The 22463-nt window shown below is 36.4% G+C and overlaps 1 protein-coding gene across 3 annotated transcripts in view; it reads right to left on the bottom strand.

Moving 5' to 3' along the window:
• The window catches only part of UNC79 (unc-79 homolog (C. elegans)), a 275479-nt gene that overhangs the window by 200413 nt on the left and 52603 nt on the right, over positions 1 to 22463 (bottom strand). For 2 of the 3 annotated variants that reach the window (XM_018066542.1, XM_018066544.1), the window contains exons 1-3: positions 14854 to 15158; positions 10683 to 10853; positions 1442 to 1534 (exon numbers count right to left, since the gene is read on the bottom strand). In XM_018066542.1, coding sequence (XP_017922031.1) covers positions 1442 to 1534; positions 10683 to 10853; positions 14854 to 15100 — 511 coding nt within the window. In that variant the 5' untranslated portion in view covers positions 15101 to 15158. Of the gene's footprint in view, positions 1 to 1441; positions 1535 to 10682; positions 10854 to 14853; positions 15159 to 22463 lie in introns of those variants that run through there. The other variant, XM_018066543.1, reaches the window with a different exon arrangement.

Below are 22463 nucleotides of genomic sequence, written 5' to 3'. Positions count from 1 at the left end.
AACATTCAACTCCAAGAAGACAATGGCAGATTGTAGAGATCCATCTTTCCATTTACTGAGCAGGGTTCATGATGTACCAAGTCACCATGCTGAGGAAGCACTTCACACAGACCTAAGCCATTAAATCCTCACAACAACATCTGAAGTTATTGCAGGAAGAATTATTTCTATTTTAGAAATGAGAAAACTTAGTTTTAGGGAAGTTAAAGAACTTGCTCATGGTTAAGCTAACTGGCGATTTGTGCTGAGCTCAGATGTGAACTCACATACCCTTAACCTCAAAGCACATGATTCTACCCAACCTGCTAAACTGCCTCCTAACATGGAAATTAGGACCAAAGCCTGATGTAGAGTTTAGTTAACTAACTAGATTCTCAGAGACTTAGATAACTAACTAGAGACTTTAATGAACTAGATTCATTATATTCTAATAAATATAAATGATGAGGATCCTTTAAGCCAAATAGAGATATGAGATATAACTTCCTCCAAATATATATTTTAATTAAACTCATATAATAATCATAAGGGATTTCATATTTGAAGGATGATATTCCAGATTAAGAAACATTAAGATTTTTTAATGAAAAAAAAATTGGTTTCCTCATCCTGAGTCAAAAACTCAATTATTACTTATTCTGTAACTAAGTAGAAGGTCAAAAACAGGGCCACCAAATTTGTCTACTTGCCTAATGAAAATAAAAATTGAGATCATGTCTTAGCATGTGACTCCAATAGTCAGCCCCTTTTAGGTTACTTTCCCAAAGTTCATCTGTAGTGACACTGATAAATGGAAATCAAACAAAGTATATCAGATTAAATCTGTTTAACATTACTAGTAATCAAAGAAACACAAATCAAAATGAAATATTGTTTTTTATCTAGTCATCTCTACACAAATGTTATAGCACTCAGTAACAGGGTACAGTGTATTTTCGTACATAATTAGTGGGAATATTGAAAATTTTTTCAAGCCCTTCAACCCATTAATCCCTCTTTTATGAACTTACTCTAAGGAAACAGTCACAAATATAATAAAAGATTTATGTGCAAGGATATTCATGTGTTATTAGAGTAGCAAATTCATAAAATATTCACAGTGATCATCTTTAGCTGTTAGAATTGCAGGTGACTGTTTTTATTTTTATTATTATTTTATTTTTATTTCAATAATTGAATTATTTCTATATACTTATATTCAAGCCAAGTCAGTGTTCTAAAACTGTTCTCAAATATTCTAAAAATATCACTAGCCAATAGGATTACTACTAACATCCAGAGGCAAGTAAAACTTATTTCAATTTTGAAATTTGTTTTCTAACACAACTCCAGTTGTCTATTCACCAAAAGAAAATCTCCTAAGAATTTCTAGTTTGCCTATTTGATACCTTATTCAATTATTGGTCTTGGAATTAATAAATCCATCCAAATTTCCACTTACCTGGGTTGGATGTGTACTGCATTGCAATCATTAGCATGGATGATGCAGAGAGATTAACATGGGCAGGAACGCCTTCTCTCCTTGAGGAACCCACTAAAACCAAAATTATTTTGATTAGACACAATTTATATATATATATATTTGTATATTTATATTTATTTATATATTTTGTTGCTATTTTGCATAGGGCAAGAGAGCTGAAAAGAAACTTGAAAAAAATCAATAGAAGTTTTACATAAATAAAATCACAAAATTTGTCCTGGCAACACAAACACTACCATCGTCTTTATCATAGGCATATTTAGTGAGAACCTTCAAGGAGCAGGACTAATGCCAGAATGTAATGTAATAGTTACATCAGAATTTTACTCAGATGTGATCTCTGTTTCCAATATGTTTTTATCTAGGTAGAAAAGAAAGAAAAAATAAAATCCTCCATGTATCCAAATACAACGCATGCTGAAGTTTATCCCAATAAGAAAGTAAAAATAAAAGGTTTTTTAACACGACTTGAATGTATTAAGAGATGCAGATGAAAGAGTCTACCTATAATGGGCACTATATTCACTTAGTAACAAACACAAATTTTAAACCATGCATAATAAAAAACAATATATTAATTTAAAAATTATTTTCAACTCTCACTTATCATTAAACAATTTTATTCAAACCTTCACATGTAACTTCAGCAGCAGCACCTTAATCACCATGACAATCACTCTTTTACTTTTCCAGAGCTTACCATTTTCATATCCACCTGAGTTATTTGAAATAAGGTACTTTTTGAATCTGTGAATAATGCTGTTGCTGGACATTTTATCCTGTCCCACGGTATTCAATCACAAGGTCAGTTGGATTCTTCAAAATTCATCTTATAGCAGTAAAATTGTGAATGCCATGTGATAACCACTTACATATTGCTTTTAAGACGTCTTTAAGTGGCCTGTTTACAAAGACATCCAACACTGTTTCAAATCTCTCTTTTTTAATGAGTGTATCAGGTAACCTCTATAAGCATCCAGAACTAGCTCTTTTGGAGATCATTCAAGGTAACATGTTGTCTCCAGTGTACTTTATTATTCTAAACACAGTAACAAAGAGGGCCCACAATAGAGAAACTTTACAAGGACTCAAATAGAAAACAGAATTCCTTTTCTGGGATAATTGCAGAAATAGCAGAAACCTTGCCTTATAGTTGGGCTCCTGTGGCAAATTGTCAGGAAAGCACAAACGGAACAGTAGATAGTGAATAAACACCCTCATAAAGTCAGCTCTCAATTTCCAACACATACTGCAGAAGACCACCAACACAGACAGCAAGAAAAAAGCAGATAGCCCTAAAATCTGTCTTACTTTAAAACATTAAAGTGTTGGAATAATATCTCACCTACAGCCGAAAAGAATAAAGTAACATAATAAAACACACGTATAAAAGAAGTATTAAAGCACTAAAAGAGGTTTATCATATAATGAAGAAGACAAAAAAAATTAACATGATTCTTTTTTATTTTACATTTAAAAAGTGAGCACCACAGTGGACACTGTGACCATTACAATAGCTTTACAGAAATACACAAACAAATAAAATGGATCTATAATTAAGCCCCATTTACCTGAGTTGGTTTTTATTAATCACTTACTTCTGGGATGCTGCTAACCCACCAAGCCAGTGATAATCAGGAACAAAAATTAGCCTGGTTATACAATATAAATAAGTATTCAGTTCAGTTCAGTTTAGTCATTCAGTCGTGTCCAACTCTTTTATACGAAGATATGAAGATCAGTTCACTGTTCTTAGATGTTAAAGTTGATGAACTAAGTATGATTAATGAAGGAAAAAAAAATCTTTGGGCCAAATTCAGACTTTAGCCAAGGAGCTTGTTCAAATTGGGCTTCCCTGCTCAGACGGTAAAGAATCTGCCTGCAATGCAGGAGACTCAGGATCAATCCTTGGGGGAAGATCCCCTGGAGGAGGGCATGACAACCCACTCCAGTATTCTTGCCTGGAGAATCCCACGGACAGAGGAGCCTGGAGGGCTATAATCCATAGGGTCACAAAGAGTTGGACATGACTGAACGGCTGATACTAATACTTGTTCAAATTCAGCTTCAGGGGACCCATATCTAGAGAGTCTAACTCAGTTGGGAAGCAGGAAAGCTGTGTTTAATAAACACATCAAATGATTCTGACCAAGTGGACCTTGGAGCTACATTTGAGAAGTGCTACTAGAGGGATGAGAATAAGAAAGGAAATACTTCCAGGGTAGTTCAGTGGTTAAGACTCTGCCTTCCAATGCAGGGGATGCAGGTTCATTCCTTGGTTGGGGAACTAAGATACCATATGTCGCAGTGTGCAGCCAAAAATTTTAAATAAATAAAACTTGGGGAAAAAAGAAAGGAAATATTTAATAAGGTGTCCAGAAGTGGGAGGAATAATTGCACACCCTTGGGTTCTTTGGTTAAAGGGGAGAAAAGCAAAAGTAAGTGTAGCTTTCAACATAGGCAAGGAAAAATAATTATATGTATACTATATCCATTCCTTTGGGAACAAGTGTTTCATCTTTGCTTAAATTCATTTCAAACTTAAATTAGAAGTGTTTCTTAAAAATGAAAACTACTATTAAGGGAGGTTGAGAATCACTGTGCCTGGAGGCACAGTGGGAGAGATGCCCAAATATCTCGGATGATTTAGGTGAAGTTCATTTGGAGAACAGTCAAAATGGCTTGGTGACTTTTGGATGTCCCTCCTAACCCCTAGAAATCCATGCTCTCCCTCAAGAAAGGTCAGCATCAAAGCCAAGAGTGTTCCCCTGACTCGAGCCCTCCGAAACTGACTCCAGCACTTCTTTAAACAGACTGTGCCTTGCAATTTCTTAGTCTTCTAATGGACTGAACAAAGTCACCACAATTCCAATTTAATAAACATGCAGAGGCACACTTCATTTATTGAATCTTGTTAAAAAGGCATGACGCAAACAGACGTGCAGCTTATCCTCATGAGGATGTATAAGGTCAAAGCTACATACAATGGAAGGAACCAGAGAATTAATCAAAATAAGGAAATATTACATGCAATATTGTGCTCAGGAAATACAATTAAGTCTCAAGACCTATTCCTCTTAAGACCTGTTCCTCTTAGCATTACCAAAACAATTATTATATCATCCCCTCCTTCTATGAACAACAACAATTTCTTAATCTGTTCCTGTATTTTATAATTCCTAATACACTATCAGAAATAGCTTTTATATGATTCTCAGCAAAAAAAAAAAAAAAGTATAGCGGAAAGCCATTTTATGAAAGAGAAATCAAATTTTGCACAAGAATAACAACCTAATTATTAGGACTACGGCCTAAGTCACTTGACTTCATAACTAATGCTCTAGTCACTTACTCAGTCACACAGTATTGTTTCAGTATCTCCTACTTACTCAGTCACACAGTATTATTTCAGTATCTCGTACATACAAGGCATTATTCTAGACGCTGGGACACAGCTATGTATAAGACAGGCAAGTCTTTGTCTTTATGAAGCCTAAATGCTAGAATTGTGCTGTACAATATAGTAGCCACATGTGGTTAAATTTAAAGTAAAGTAGGCATAGTGGTAAGAATCTACCTGCCAACGCAGCAGACATGGGTTTGATCCCTCGTCTGGGAAGATTCCACGTGCCGTGGAACAACTAAGCCCATGAGCCACAACAACTGAGCCTGTGCTCTGGAGTCCACAAGCCATAACTACTGGGCCCTTGCCCTGCAATAAGAGAAGCCAGCGCACCACAGAGAAGAGTAGCCCCCACTCTTTGCAACTAGAGAAGCCCCACATGCAGCAACAAAGACCTAGCACAGCCATAAATAAAAAATAAATCTTAAAAAGTAGGCTAAATTAAAAATTCAGTTCCTCTGTCTCATTAGATATATTTCAAGTGCTCAGTTCCCACATGTGGCTACTGGCTAGTCTATTGAATAGCACAGAATTTTATATAACCTCTCCATGACTGCAGACAGTTCTGTTGTTATTCTAGAGGAAACAAATACCTGTGAAGAAATGCAAAGCAGGGCAAGGGAATAGGTAGAAAATGATGGAAGGTCCTGTTTGAGCTAGAAGGTAAAGAAGGGCCTCTGGGAAGCCGTAATATTGGAGCTGAGATTTGAAGGGAGTGAGCAAGCAAATCATGTGACCATCTGCAAGAAGGGCTTGTGAGACAGAGGAAAAAAGCCTGGAGCAAAAGCAAAACCTGGTGCCTTTATGAAACTGCAGCAAGGCCAATATGAGCCTAGCAGAGTGAACGCTAGCAGAAGCAAGGGATGAAGTAGTAAGATAAGCTGGTGCCAGATAGCAAGGCAGAGGTGCTGAATCTGATTTGCTGGAGTGATGTGAAGCTACTAGTTGTTTTCAAGAAGGAAATGACATAATTTGATTTCCATGTTTGGAGGATAGCTCTGGCTTTTTGGTGGAGAGCAGGCTCTGGGAAGGCTAAAAGTAGAGGCTGGGAGACCAGCTCAGAAGTTATTGGATGCTGTCTACCTTTTTAAGGGGTACAGGGAAGGGAATCACCTGGGGAAAAAAAAAAAACATTCTGATGCCAGTTCTGCTATATGACAGAACCATTTCCTGTGCTGCCTGGATTAGCAAGTGGCCTCTGTTTGTGTAAGCAGAGGTAACTGTGCTCCATGAGACAGGGTTTGAGCATAAGATACCCATGCTGTCAGGTCATATCGGTTCAGCAAAAGATACCATGACCCTGAAGTCTATGCAGCATTAAAATATATGCAAAGATTGGTAGATAAATAAAAAGTCATAGAGACAGGATTGCCCATCAACACTGAAGAGGTGTTCTGTCAGGTTCTATGAGATCAAAACCTGGTATAACAGTTACTGTTATTATATGACACACTCTCGGGAAAAATTACCAAGCCCCAGCAGATGGCCCCTTATTTCAAGCAATATTTAAGATGATGAAATTTCAGGTCACCATGCAATTTTGAGCAGAATATTGGAAAGGGTGGCAATGAGATTTGACATGTCTGTCATTTGACTGTGTGTTTTGGTCTGTTATAAACTGGTATAACATCAGACAACATTCAAAGACCATTATCATATGTTATGCCAAGGCCTTCACAACAAACACTGTGATGTAGACAAGGAAAGTTATGATTATTCACAAATTTACAGCTAAAGAAACTAAAGTTAGATAAGATTGTGAGATCTGCCAACAATCAAAGGACTACAATTCAGTGCTTCTGGATTCCTATTCCAAAATATTTCTCATAATTCAATATTAAAGCTTCTAAAGTATACTATTATATAGAATTGACGCTTTTGAATTTTGGTTGGAGAAGACTCTTGAGAGTTCCTTTAATTGCATAGAGATCAAACCATCAATTCTGAAGGAAATCAACCCTGAATATTCATTGGAAGGACTGATGCTAAAGCTGAAACTCCAATACTTTGGCCACCTGATGTGAAGAGCCAACTCACTAGAAAAGACCTTGAGGCTGGGAAAGATTGAAGGCAAAAGGAAAAGGGATGACAGAAAATGAGATGGTTAGATAGCATCACCAACTCAAAGGACATGAGTTTGAGCAAATTCCGGGAGATAGTAGAGGACAGGGAAGCCTGGCATGCTGCAGTCCATGGGGTCACAGAGACTGGGACATGATATAGTGACTGAACAACAAAAAAGTACAGTAATATCTACCTTACAAAAACAGTCATTAGCTAATAAAACATTTTATATATAAAATACTACTTAAATTCATTAATATCTTACATTGGTATTTTACTGTGTTTTTTCCATTATATTTACTTATTAGTGTTTGGAAGATCATAGAACATAACATGCATCCTGTGTAGTAGCAGTAGAACAAAAAAATTATACAGGGCCAAAGGCTTAGAAACAGATATTCAATTAAATCATACAATTGCTTCTAATTCCATGCAAAGATCTAAATGAACCTTTGTTATCTAAGGGTAAGTGACTTTTGAAGAAATTAAAGTTGGAAAAGAAACTAGATGAGACTATAGTTCAGGATACCAAGATACCACTAGAAGGATCTTTCACAGATTTAATTGTTCAGCTTTATTATTCACTTTAAAATAACATATGCTACATCAAATAATGTTCATTTGGGACCTCTTTTCCTTTTCTCTGCCAATATCCAAACTTCAGTTTGGTGCACAATCACAGAACCTTCGTGGAAAAAGAGAGATTTCCATAGTGAAATGCAAATAACTTTCTCAATTCTTAATAATTCCTTTATATTTATATATATGTATATTACACAAAGCCTATTGCACATATATGGAATAAAAACTAGTGTATCTTAATATATATACAAGATATATATATCTTAATATATATACAATCTTAATAGATTAAAAAACAAGTGTATCTTAATATATATAATATATTGTATATATATGTATATACAATATATACAAATGTATACATAAGATATATATTTACCAATATATTTCTTAATATATATACAAGGCATTAACAAAAAAAGAAATGTCAAAGAAATTTTTATAATAAATTACACTTTGCTTTGCAGCACCTCAAAGGAGTTATTTAAAATAAAAGCACAGTACTTGATTTATCGACAAAAATGGCATAATAGATTTAACTGATATACATATAGGGCTTTTCAACTGAAAGAGCTGCAATACCTCATTAGGTCTGCTTGAGAGTTCAGAGTTTCATCTCCTAAGTCCTTAACAATATCATCATTTAACACCTGAAAAACTGTCCATGTATTACATTTGACCTTGCAAATACTGTACCAAAGAGGTTAAAGCTTTTTTGTCTTAAAGACTTTATCAAGTACTCAGAAAATGCAATGACCTTTATCTCAGGCCTTAAATAAAAATATTCCTGTAGAAATTAAATTCTCCCCTCTAGTTCTGGTCAGAAATTTTGAACACGGAAACAACTTCCCAAAATAAAATCAACATGGGTGCAAGCAACAGACGCACATTCTCACATCGATTCAGTTTGACATGATTAATTTGGAGCCCAATTCCCTCCATCTTTGGGTCTGTGTCCTTTTTATCTACTCTGGGAAAAAATAAGGACAAAAGAAATACCTGAATTATTTAACAGAATTTGGCTTTAAAGGTAAGTACCACAGCTTATTCTCAAAGATTGAAAGATGACAAAGATTGGCTACTGTTGAATCTCAGGAATGGTGACAAGAAATTAACCAGTCAAAACTAAGAGACTAAAACCAGAGCAACCAAATAAATGAACCTGATCCATGATTGCATTGAAGGAAGATGTGCCTGTTACATAAAAAAAGACTGAAGTTATTTAACCTAGAATAATTAAGCTAGAAATAACCTTAGAGATGGAACATTTTTTCTAAACCTCTCCGTCACAGTTAAAGAAAAATAGGGTCCCAGAGACAGAAATGATTTGTCCCTTCCCTTTAAATAAATACCAAGCTACTTCACTAACAAGCATTACAATTTTCACACAGATCTTATAAACTCAACTTACTATTTTGTTTCCCTCAGTTGGCAAGGCTCACACATTTAAATAAGTAAGGATTTCAACGTGACTACAGGCTATGTATTAGAGTACATTGCTAACTAAGTAGAAACTAATAATCTAGGATGAAGAAACAAGTTGCCAGTTGTCACATGCTCAGTCTCTCCTAAGTATAGCCCCAAGGGCCTGATATATGCAGTACCTCTTCCAAAATTATTATTTCTAAGGAGGAAGGATATAGTGAGTTACGCTCAGAAAGATACAGACCCACCTGCTATTCTTTTCTTTTTAAAGTCTCTGCTTAAGTTTAACTGTCAACATACTTCTAAAAAAAAAATACAACTATACAACTCTAAGGCTGTATCCATGAGTACTTGTCAATAGAGTTACACAGAATGAAAAAAGGGAACTAAATTAAATATTCTAAAACAGAATTAAATATTCTATTACTTGAACAGTATAATCAGTCTGCTCATTTTTAATAGCTATATAATTTAGGCAGAAGTCAGACTCTGTTTTAAAGATATGAAAATTACAATTCCACAGCTAAAATTAAATTCAAGTGTAAAACAAGCAAATGTGGCTCCAAGATACGTTTGTTTACCAATTGTTATTACAAAGGGGCAACTTCAATACAATCGTTAAGTGCATAACATTAAAACAGTAAAAACTGATCTCTAGGAATTGAATGTGACCAACACAGGCATTATTATAGAATGAGAGTTGAGAGGAGAGAAGTAAACCAACACTTATTGAACACTAGGCATTACGCCAGCACTCTACCAACGCTCCAGTCATCTCAATTGTCACAACAACTTTATGAGGCAATATTATCACTATTCTCACTTTGCAAACAGAAAGGTTAAGTGACTTGCCTAAGCTCATACAGCTAGTTGGTAGCACAGCTGGGATTTGAATCTATATCTGTTTGATTCCTAAACCCATAATCTTTTCAGATTATCTACTGAAACATAGATTGATTAATCACATATTTCTTTTAAAAAAATACTTTAGAAGGATTTTGATCATAAAAATCACAACCCAACTTCTTTTTTTTCCCTCTGTTATCACATCTAGATAACAAGCCTGCAGAAATAAGTTTATAAGAATGAAGCAGAATTCAAATTGAATCCATGTTCATAATAGTACCTGGCACATGAGTCGGAAGTTTTTGCTTTTTTCAAAGTGTTCTCATAAACTTTGACTCACTATGTTATCACAATGCTCTTGTGAGGGAAAGCTGATACTATCATCATCCTGGAGATAAGGTTTAACTATATGAGATGCCCCATCTCACAGAGCCGATTATGGACAGAAGTGAGACTACAGAATATCTAGATACCCTGACTCTATCCATTGCTCTTCCCAGCACACCCTGCTGCCTTCAGATGCAAAAGATAAGAATTTCTATGTCCCAGACAACATTTTGCTCCATTTTTTTCCTAAAGTTGGAAAAAATACTCTAATTTATATGTAGGAAATGTAGACGGTGCTTTGACTCATTCTTTCTTCCTATCCTGTAAGATCAAACTATGTGCATAAAATAATTCTAAGGTATTATTGTCTTTTCATGTCTTTGATGTTCACCATATCATTCATGCTAAGTGGCTGAATTTTAATCAAAGCACATGTATACAGCAGTGATTATAATCTTGAAAATCTACAAACCTAAAACAGCAAAAGCAATTTCCATTCACACATCATACAACACATAAAAATAATCTGGTATTAGGTAAGACTGAACTTACGTATAGCCATTGGTAGAAAAGATGTGCTAAGATATTCAATAATATCCTTGTGCAGAAACGGAGGGAAGGTAGCTAAGGTTGATATCATCGTGTAGGGCAAAGTACTCAGAATATCATCACTGAGAAAGGGGAGCAAACACGTAGTTGTATAAAAGATCGACTGTCCAAGGTCTACAAAACAAAATCAAATAATTAGTCATTGAATATCCTGCATTTAACAAAAAAGCTAACTTTACATTTTAAACTTCTATGAATTGGTTTAAATTGCAAGCAACTATCACTCCCTTCTTTTAAGAGTTCTGTATAGCACCTGCACAGTATTTGATGAATGATAGAATTAAAAAATATAAATACAGTTGACTTGTGAACAACACAGGTTTGAACTGTGTTGGGTCCATTTTTGTACATAGATTTTTTTTTTTTTCAAAAATTACAGTATCTGTAGCTCGGATGGTAAAGAATCCACCTGCAATGTAGGAGACTTGGGTTCAAACCCTGGGTTGGGAAGATCCCCTGGAGGAGGGAATGGATACCGACTCCAGTATTCTCGCCTAGAGAATTCCATGAACAGAGGAGCCTGGAGGGCTACAGTTCCATGGGGTCGCAAAGAGTCAGACACAACTGAGCAACTAACACTTTTGACTATTTTTTCATCTTCATTTTACAGATCTTTAAACTAAGTGTAGGAGGAAGTTTGTGGTCAATTAGAGAGCACAACAAATGGAACCCAAAGAACTAGGATTTGAGCCTTGATTCTACCCAAACGGTTTCAGCTCCCTGCCCTTGGGTGAGTCATTTATCAAATCCTTTGTTTTTGAGGCAGAGACAGCAGCAGAAATTCCTGATTTTTTACTGTTTGCGGGGTAAGGGCGAGGGAAGGTGGTCAGTGCCTCTAACTCCTTGAGTTATTCAAAGGTCACCCGTATCTATGACATGAGCTTTTCCTCAACACTTTATCCATCTTCAGACATATTACTCCCTGATTTCATAAATCAAAAGCACTTTCACATGATAACGAATCCTGATCCCTCCAGCATTCTTACCTCCATTACATTTTATACAAGATAACTGTGGCACAAAGATGTTAAATTATTTTCTCACGGGAAGTTTCAGAAAACTCAAGGGCAAGGCTGGAAATAAAAGCAGGCTATTTCTGCTCCATCAACTGAACAATCTTCCTACATCTGAAGTCTCAGGCAATGAGGTAATTGGCATCTTCCAGCACAGTGGCAGATTCAGCATACACCAACGAAAGGAAGCTGTAAACTAATACTGCACGACCCTGTACATTTAGTTATCAAATATCACAGAAGGATGTGCCCCCTAGTAGTAATGTTTCTATCAACATTTGTAAGCGATAGGAACAATACCTACCTCACTACATTAGGATTGTTAGGAGGTTTAAATGAACAAAACATAAAGTACCTAACATAGCACACAATTTATGCTCCACAAGTATCAGCCATTACTATGAATATGAATATTGTTACTATTATTACCTGCACAAGGAGTAAAAATAGAAGACATTCAAAAATCATAACTATTTAGCTTTAGAACCCAAGTAGACCAAACCACATCACACTGAGTGTATGAGTATATATGTTCAGATTTCTGCAACTCACGTCATCAGCCAAGTCTTGACAATGAAAACTTTGATCATTTTCATATCCTTTATAAAAGAAATGATTAGATTTGTTTGCCTGGTAGCAGACTGAGCTTCTTAGTGCTATTTTGATTGCTATTTTGATGTTATTTCTGATTATCATTAATTTGCCCCCTCGACTGACAGCAGAGAGACACACTGCACACTGGGAGGTGAGGGTCAAGTCAACCTAGGGCTCAGTCCGATGAAACAGAAAATTCACAGGTGTTTTACTAAGAATTGTTTGCGGCTATGCACCATGGACACCTCAGCTGCATTTTAGTCTAGGTACAGAACACTGGCGCGGAATGGAGCCTGAAGCCCCCCAGAGTAATTTTCATATGAGGAGGCTGAGGCCTGAAAATGGAAGTGTTTGCCCGAGATCACATGAGAGTAAGCAGCTAAGCCACAGCAAAAACGCAGTTCTGCTGGGTACACTACACTGCCCCACGCAAGGACACAGCCTCCAGCCCTCAAGGCAAGGGTTCTCCAACTCAGCGCATAGAAAAGTCTCCCAGAGAGCCACTTAAAAATTCAGATCCTCAGGACCCACCCCTCAGTCATTCTTGTTCAAAAGTTTCAGCTCGGGAGCCAGAATTTTCTGCTTCCAGCTTCCTTGGAAATTCTGATGTTGTTCATATGGACCAAAGCAGCGTTGTACTGTTTTATGAACCTCTAAGGGATAGTCTAGTGAGTTTTCCTACCTTCTAAGGTCTGTTATGCAGAATAAGAACACAGCCCATAGATAACAGGAAAGAGGAAGGTCACAAAATAGCTGTGCATATAAGAGTAAAAATATAAATCATCTTCCCTGAAATTGTCACAATTTACACGTGAATTGCAGTTAGATGGGCTATAAGATACCAAACAGAATGCTTTTATCTTAATCAAGGAGCCCTAACAAGTGGCCCATCCCAGGGTCAGACAGGCAGTCACAAAGGAAAAGCACTGGCAAGTTCATCACCACAGTAAGCTCCAGCAATATTATATTCAGAGAGACATCACCTTTAAGTTCTCAACTGGGATAGGATCACAACAAAAGTAACTAGGCTAAAAATGGCAGCAAAATTGTACAATAAACAAACTCACAAGTTTCTACATTTTCTTTTATATTCACTGTAATACAGAATCGCAAATATAAAAAATTAATAATCATTTTACCACTTTTTTAAAAGCAGACTTTAAATGTTTGTTTAAGAACACATCTGACTAAATAAACCATGGAGCATTCTCTTAGGAGAGTTAGCCATAACTAAAAGACAAAATAACCCCCAACAACAACAACCCATTTCCCAAATTTCAACTTTTTGTGCAGTGAAACTTTGATTATCATACCTCCATGGACCAAATTATCAGTGCTTTTAAAGTTAAGACAACTGACATAGTAAAAGCTCATTTGCTGCAAAAAAAAAAAAAAAACAGAAAAAAACCTTTTTTCTCCCACATATAGTACAGTAAGTCCCCTACATACAAACTTTCACACAAATTTTCAAATATGCAAACGTGCCCCTGCATGCCAGCTGTGGTACTGTACTACTGTACTTTTCAAGGTACTGTTTAGTGAGGTTTAAAATGCTCTCTTTATATCTGTGTGTTTGTTTTTTATGTATTATTTATGTGAAAAGTATTATAAACCTGTTACAGTACAGTACTATATAGCTATGACTGTGTTAGCTGGGTATCTAGGTTAACTCTGTTGGACTTATGAACACACTGGACTCACAAATGTGCTCTTAGAACATAACTCATTCATATGTAGAGGACTTACTATATTTAATACTTAAGCAGTAGATATTACTGAGCTCTTTTTTATGGGTTAGAAGAATCCGGTAAGCATGCAAGCTAATGAAATTGACTAAAGACTGCAGAAAGGGGAAGAATTAAGCAAAGAAGCATGCTCTTGGGCTTCTGTCATTAAGCATCACTAATACACGGATAATATACACCATACACAGCATGCATATACTATACACAGCATATAGCACCACTATACACTGTACCATGTGGTCAACATTTTCTAAAAACTACTGATAGTTAAATTTGGAAAAGTTCCTAGAGATTTCTACTTATCTAGCCTCTTGGGCTAGGAGACAGGAAAAATGAGTCCCAGGGAGATTCTGTGATTTGCTCCCCAAAATTACAGAATTAGTTAGTAGACTTGACGTGTCCTTCAAGCTCCACCTCTTACATTTTTCTGGGGGTGGACTAGTTTTTAAAACAACCCCCAAACCATAATTTCAACCAGTCTCCCTGATAAGCAGGTCGGGGTGAATAAGAAAGTTCCTTTTATAGTTTTCCTCCTTTCTCAAGCCCATTGCTCCCAGTGTAGACCCACTTGGATAACATCCCTCTGCCCATAAAACAGCAAAAAATGATAGAACAAATGATAGAAGCTATAATTAAGTTTCAGTGTAAGAAAGGCTTTAGCCACACAAAGACCTTTCAGGAAATGTACTATAGTAACAGCAAGGGTCTCCAGTATCCATAAGCATACATGTATATTTTCAAAAGTTTTGATTAAATGCTCACCATGTTGGCCATGCTGTAGTAAAGGAACTAGATCCAGGAGAGTCACCAAAGTCACGTAGAGGCCTTGATAGTCCAAAGAAGGGTAGTCTGACAAGTGAGCATCACGACTTTGCAGGCCACGTTCAGAGGGTGCATCTCGCAGGACGCTGTAAAGGAGGGAGCGAGTAACAGTAGGGTTGATGGAACTGACCTGCGGTCTTAGAGATGGGGTGAGTGGGAATGGCACAGGAAAAAGACACATGGTCATGGGCACTGTCAAATTGGAGGCATCTTGGTTTTCCTTCTTCCCTGTGCGGGACAAAATGCTGTTGGGGGGACAAAGAAAAAAAAGAGACAACAAAGACACAAAGAACAGCACATTACATTGAAATGACACTCTAAAACAAATAATAAAACACCAGATACATCCCACATAAGATGCAATTGCCACACCAGCAGCATCTACAAATCTAATACAGGTCACATAGCTTCATGCTCAGAGATATACCAATAATGTAAGATTTATTTTGTGGAAGTTGCATTGCATCTCATGTGTTATCTGGTTAGTAAGGAGCAAAAATATAAAAATGCATGTTTCAGTGCCAAACCCATGTTTTACAGTTTATTGATTTGATGAAGGAGGGGGTTTCCTAGAAGGAAAAATCATGGCTTTAATGAGTTAGGGCTTTTATTCCTAATTAAAAGGAGCTTTCAAAGCAAAGGAAGTTTTCAGCAAGACTGTCACAATCAGGTAAGTAAAAACCTGCAAAATATAGGTATGGCACTTGCAGAAACATGTTTTAGCAAAGAATAAACATGTGTGTTTATTAAGAAAGTCTTAAAAATCACATGTTTATTGCATCAAAATAATGTCTATATGTATATTATGATACTGTTTCATGACATTCTGTCAGTATCATTTGAGATAATGAAGTTTAAACAGGCATATGAATTTAGAAATAATACATATTTCTAAAATGTTAGCTAAACTACATTGGAAAAGCTATAAAATAATATAGAGTAGATGGTCCGTAGCATATGTTTGTGAACTAATGATAATGGTTATTTATGTGTGTTTTTTAAATTTTGCATGTTGGGGAGGAAACATTTTATTTTATGAATACGAACAGTGGTTTATTAAATAGTTACTTTCAAAATTCTAAAGACTAAGCAAGCAGTATCTGTCATATAGCTGCACATCATACAATAAGATCTCATATATTTCTGCTGCTACTTACGTTATTATTCAACAAAACTCACTAAAAACTAAAGGAAAGATAATTTACAAAGTTAAAAAAAGTTTAATGGGAATAAAAAGAAATTCTTTAAAAAAATTGGCTTTCTTTTAGTGTTAATTTTTAAATAAAAACCTTTCAGGAAAAGCAATAAAGCAGAAAAGTTGTTAATTTAAAAATAGAAGAAATGATTGCTTAGCCAAATGTTTAGGTTTTTAAAATTAGGCTATACTATTTAATTATTAAAGACAATAGCTATACATTATAATGATAATATCTGTTGCACTTACAAAGTGCTTTGATAGAGTACACGTCTATGTTAATCAAAATAGATACCAATTTAAAAATATTTCATTACATATTGTACACTTATTCTATGTGCATCAAACATTACTAAGTTCTTAGTTAATGATATTACATTTACAGTTTTACAATAGTGTGAAGAATTGGTTAGTGTCAAGCATGCTTGCTATTTCAAATTTACGTTTATTTTTATATACTCTTAGTGCAAAATATGTTACAATGTAAGAAAAATCACTACATGCTTTTTATTTTCCATGTGCCTAATTTACCTCGATTTCCTTTGTCTTCTGTTACCCAATGTCCAGGGGAAAAACAATTAATAATAATAAAAATAATTTCAGAATAGTTATGTTATACTTCTTAGCAATAAGTAGCTTAAGATTTAGAGTAATTTTTTTTTAATTTTTAAAGGGATTTAATACACCTTTTTTGTGTGTGATGTATTTAACTCTGTAGTCTTACACTTTACAATGGGATAATATCAACATTCCAGTTACCCCTGTCTGCCTACATCTACCATAAATACCATCAGATTTTCCATTAGATTTTATATTTTCATCATAAAACTCAATTATTCCTAAAAGTACCACCTTTAAATGTTAAATTCTTGATAAACCCACTCATCAAAAATCTGTTTTAACCCTATAGGATTTTTCCCACTGAAAATTTCCTTAAAATCACAATGGAAATAAGTCAGAAATATTATTTACCAAACTTCAACCCTAAATCAGCCTACTACTAGCATCCTTCCAAAATTACAAGATGTGGCTCTTACAGAAGTGGCATAAAAAATAGTATTTTGCCTTAGAGAATAAAATTAGTTGTACTGCATACATTAATGCTTTTCTTGAAATTAAGTACCTTGTTCTCATCAAACTTTTCCTTGGTGGGGGAAATATAACACATTATTTTTTTCAAATGTACAGTAGTATTTTTCCAAAGTTTGATATAATTTAACAAACACTAGTCACATCAACTTTGGAGGTTCTACCTTGATATTTTTCCCTTCCTGTCTATGCATGGTTCCCAAATGAGAGCAGCGCTAACTTCATAATATGCAGGGAGGGAAAAGGTCAGCACTGAAACAGTAAATTTCCCTCTCACTGCCTTTAAATTTAATAAGTAGGTGAGGTTGAGGAAAAAAATGGCTGAAGATGAGTTATCCATGAAACCAGATTTAAATTACCATTCATGTCTCAATGTAAGGAAATGTTTTCATTTGTGGAAAAACTTAAGAAGGGCTTATGAATAAATGTACAATGCATTGTGATTTCATGATATTTTGTGAAGTTTACTCAGAAAAGAAAAAAACAAAAAAACTTATTTCCCCAACCAAACTGTCTAACTTGGGAATGATAAAACCATCTTCCCCATCTGAGATTCTTTCCCAGAGGTCTGTACACCCAACCAAAAGAATATTAAGAATTAAGAATGCCCTGCTCAGAAGAGTTTGACCCAGCAGACAACTTTTCACCTTTCCTCTTCACTCTTGAGATCCTCATTATCAAGCATATACTTCCAACATAAGAGAAACCAAGAGAAGAACTCTGTACTTCGGGGAAAGATGTGAAGTTGCCCTGAGGTATTTATAGCACAATAAATAAATAAATAAACTTTCTATGCCCAAGAATACTGGAATGGGTAGCCTATCTCTTTTCCAGCAGATCTTCACAAGCCAAGAATTGAACTGGGGTCTCCTGCATTGCAGGTGATTCTTTACCAACTGAGCAATCAGGGAGGCCCAAACTTTCTATAAGACTATGAATTTTTATATTTGAATTAGATCTACTCACGCCACAAAATTTACTGGATCATGCTATGTATGCTCTAAAGCTACTCTGTGGATTATAAATCATTCATTTGAAGGTCTATATGTTGTTCCTTGGAGAAGGCAATGGCAACCCACTCCAGTACTCTTGCCTGGAAAATCCCATGGACGGAGGAGCCTGGTAGGCTGCAGTCCATGGGGTCTCTGAGAGTTGGACACGACTGAGCGACTTCACTTTCACTTTTCACTTTCATGCATTGGAGAAGGAAATGGCAACCCACTCCAGTGTTCTTGCCTGGAGAATCCCAGGGACAGCAGAGCCTGGTGGGCTGCCATCTATGGGGTCACACAGAGTCGGACATGACTGAAGCAACTTAGCAGCAGCAGCAGTAGCATGTTGTTCCTAAATCATTAGTTATTAGAATTCAGTTATGATTATTGAACTGAAACTAGAATCCCTTTTAAAGATTTTCTAAAAAGATGACAGCAAGTAGATTGCCCCAAACATAATGATTTTTTTTTAAAGATGTGTGCGCTAGCAGTTTGAATGACACCAGAATGATGTAGGGGAAGGAATTCTATAAGAATATTTGAAATAGGAAGATGAGAAGGAAGCTTTTAAATGCTCTACCAGTCAAAAGGCAAGATCCCTACAGAAGAACTTAGATGTTTAAAATATGGTCCCAGAGGACTTCTAATATAAAATGGGCAGATTCCTATGTAGTGATGAGGAGCATTAAACTAGATGAAATTCAGCCACTTCTAAGGCTAAAAGCAAACAAGAAAACTAAACTCTGAAGTTGTGTATAAACTGTGTGTCCATTTCAACACGTAGACCCTTACTGAATTAAAATGAGGACAACTCATCACTCACACAAAATCTTACCCAGGACCCCTGGTCACTGCTAGATTAAGTAAATGCTCTAGAAGAGTTTCTAGGATGGATGAAACTTGGATTAAAGTCAATTCAATTCAACAAAAACTGATTCCCTTCTAAGAATGGAACATTGCTCCAGGCTCAAGGGCTAGCAAGCTGGGTAATATAGAGAAACTGCCTTCCACTCCCCTACAGTTTGGGGAACCTCCGTGAACTCTACTATGAGTTCAGTTATGAACTAAGTGTACCTATGTGGACTGTTCAACTGCTGATATAGTCAATTAGGGTCTGCACATTTCTCCTCATATAATCTCTCCTTTCCTATGGATTAAATTAATTGAAGTTAAACATCTAGCCTAATCTCTGCCTTTGAAAATATATACAAAACTCTACTGAAATCACAGAGAGTTATGTGCATGCATGAATATCAAAGGACTATTACTCTAAAAATGCAATTCTGATGCTGCTGGAACTTCAGGTTGCATATTTTAACTTCATTGAGAAAACCCAAATAGAGGTTACTGCGAGAATTCACCATTAATGTTTTCTTGTTTCTTATAAAGAATCTGAATTCTAAAAGCAAGAAATATTAAATACTTCTGAATATATGTATTAAATATATAAAATGCAAAGGAAATAACCTTCTTTGTAAGTAGAGAACATTACTGTCAAAAAATCTTGGATCCAAATACTTAGACTGTCTAATTTGTCTTGAACTTTCTAATAGTATTAGTAAAATAAAGAATTTTATGATTGTTACATATGATAATATGTATGATTATTATGGACGTATAAACCAACAGTGAAAATGATCATAATTTGGTCTAGTACACAGAATAACAGTTGTAAATTCTGTATTACTGGAAATATTGGGAAATAAACAAAAGACATGAAAATTTTTTTAAAACTGAGGTTGTATGCAGGTGACGAAGTATGCAGGTCAAGAAGAAACAGAACCAGACATGGAACAACGGACTGGTTCCAAATTGGGAAAGTACGTGAAGGCTGTATATTGTCACCCTGCTTATTTAACTTATATGCAGAGTACACCATGCCAGAGTACACCAGAGAAATGCCAAACTGGATGAAGCACAAGCTGGAATCAAGATTGCCGGGAGAAATATCAACAACCTCAGAAATGCAGATGGCACCACCCTTATGGCAGAAAGCAAAGAGAAACTAAAGAGCCTTTTGATTAAGCTGAAAGACGAGAATGAAAAAGCTGGCTTAAAACTCAACATTCAAAAAACTAAGATCATGCATTTGGTCCCATCACTTCATGGCTAATAGGTGGGGAAACAAGGGAAGCAGTGACAGACTTTATTTTGGGGGGCTCGAAAATCACTGCAGAAGGTGCCTGCACCCATGAAATTAAAAGATGCTTGCTCCTTGGAAGAAAACCTATGAACAACCTAGACAGCACATTAAAAAACAGAGACAATACTTTGCTGACAAAAGTTCATCTAGTCAAAGCTACATTTTTTCCAGTAGTAATGTATGGATGTGAGAGTTTGACCATGAAGAAGGCTCAGCGCTGAAGAATTGATGCTTTTGAACTGTGGTGTTGTTGGAGAAGACTCTTGAGAGTCCCTTGGAAAGCAAGGAGATCCAACCAGTCCATCCTAAAGGAGATCAGTCCTGAATATTCATTGGAAGGGCTGATGTTGAAACTGAAACCCCAATATTTCGGCCACCTGATGCAAAGAACTGACTCCTTGGAAAGACTCTGATGCTGGGAAAGACTGAGTGCAGGAGGAGAAGGGGACGACAGAGAATGAGATGGTTGGATGGCATCACTGACTCAATGGATATGAGTTTGAACAAGCTCCGGGAGTTGGTGATGGACAGGGAAACCTGCTGTGCTACAGTCCATGGGGTCGCAAAGAGTCCGACACCACTAAGCAAGACACAACTGAGAGACTGAACTAACTGACTGACTGAGATAGGCAAAGAGAAGACAGAAAATGCCTTGGGTTCAGCCCACAAGTTGAACCTGTAAGTATTAAAGCCCAACCAGTAACATGTTACATCCCTCAGTATCTACCCTCTTCTTCCCACTGGCTGTGTGTGTGTCCCAGAAGCTGTCAACTCTGATCTACTAGCCACAACAAATTTCTGAGTGGGAGACAGAGCTAAAATCTCTGGCAACTGAAACACTATCCATATCACCTCAGGTACGGCACATAACTTCCAAAAGGATGGTAAATCCTTCCACTAAGCACATCCTTTCTTTCCTAGATCTCAAAGACAGCCCAAACTATATTTTATGACTTTATAATGGATGCCAGAAGCAGCAGAAGATATTAAGAAGAGGTGGCAAGAATACACAGAAGAACTAACAAAAAAGATCTTCACGACCAAGATAATCACCATGGTGTGATCACTCACCTAGAGCCAGACATCCTGGAATGTGAAGTCGAGTGGACCTTAGGAAGCATCACTACAAACAAAGCTAGTGGAGACGACGGAATTCCAGTTGAGCTATTTCAAATCCTCAAAGATGATGCTGTGAAAGTGCTGCACTCAATATGCCAGCAAATTTGGAAAACTCAGCAGTGGCCACAGGACTGGAAAGGGCAGTTTTCATTCCAATCCCAAAGAAAGACAATGCCAAATAATGCTCAAACTACCGCACAACTGCACTCATCTCACATGTAAAGTGTGAGTAAAGTAATACTCAAAATTCTCCAAGCCAGGCTTCAGCAATATGTGAACCGTGAACTTCCAGATGTTCAAGCTGGTTTTAGAAAAGGCAGAGGAATCAGAGATCTAATTGCCAACATTCGCTGGATTATCAAAAAAGCAACAGAGTTCCAGAAAAACATCTATTTCTGCTTTATTGACTATGGCAAAGCCTTTGACTGTGTGGATCACAATAAACTGTGGAAAATTCTGAGAGATGGGAATACCAGACCACCTGACCTGCCTCTTGAGAAACCTATATGCAGGTCAGGAAGCAACAGTTAGAACTGGACATGGAACAACAGACTGGTTCCAAACAGGAAAAGGAGTAGGTCAAGGCTGTATATTGTCACCCTGCTTATTTAACTTCTATGCAAAGTACATCATGAGAAACGCTGGGCTGGAGGAAGCACAAGCTGGAATCAAGATTGCCAGAAGAAATATCAATAACCTCGGATATGCAGATGACACCACCCTTATGGCAGAAAGTGAAGAGGAACTAAAGAGCCTCTTGATGAAAGTGAAAGAAGGGAGTGAAAAAGTTGGCTTAAAGCTCAACATTCAGAAAATGAAGATCATGGCATCCGGTCCCATCACTTCATGGCAAATAGATGGGGAAACAGTGGACAGAGTGGCTGACTTTTATTTTTCTGGGCTCCACAATCACTGCAGATGGTGACTGCAGCCATGAAATTGAAAGACGCTTATTCCTTGGAAGGAAAGTTATGGCCAACCTAGACAGCATATTAAAAAGCAGAGACATTAC

This window comes from Capra hircus, chromosome 21 (assembly GCF_001704415.2).
Source record: "Capra hircus breed San Clemente chromosome 21, ASM170441v1, whole genome shotgun sequence".
Taxonomy (NCBI): domain Eukaryota; kingdom Metazoa; phylum Chordata; class Mammalia; order Artiodactyla; family Bovidae; genus Capra; species Capra hircus.
This window is presented reverse-complemented; position numbering and strand designations above follow the sequence as displayed.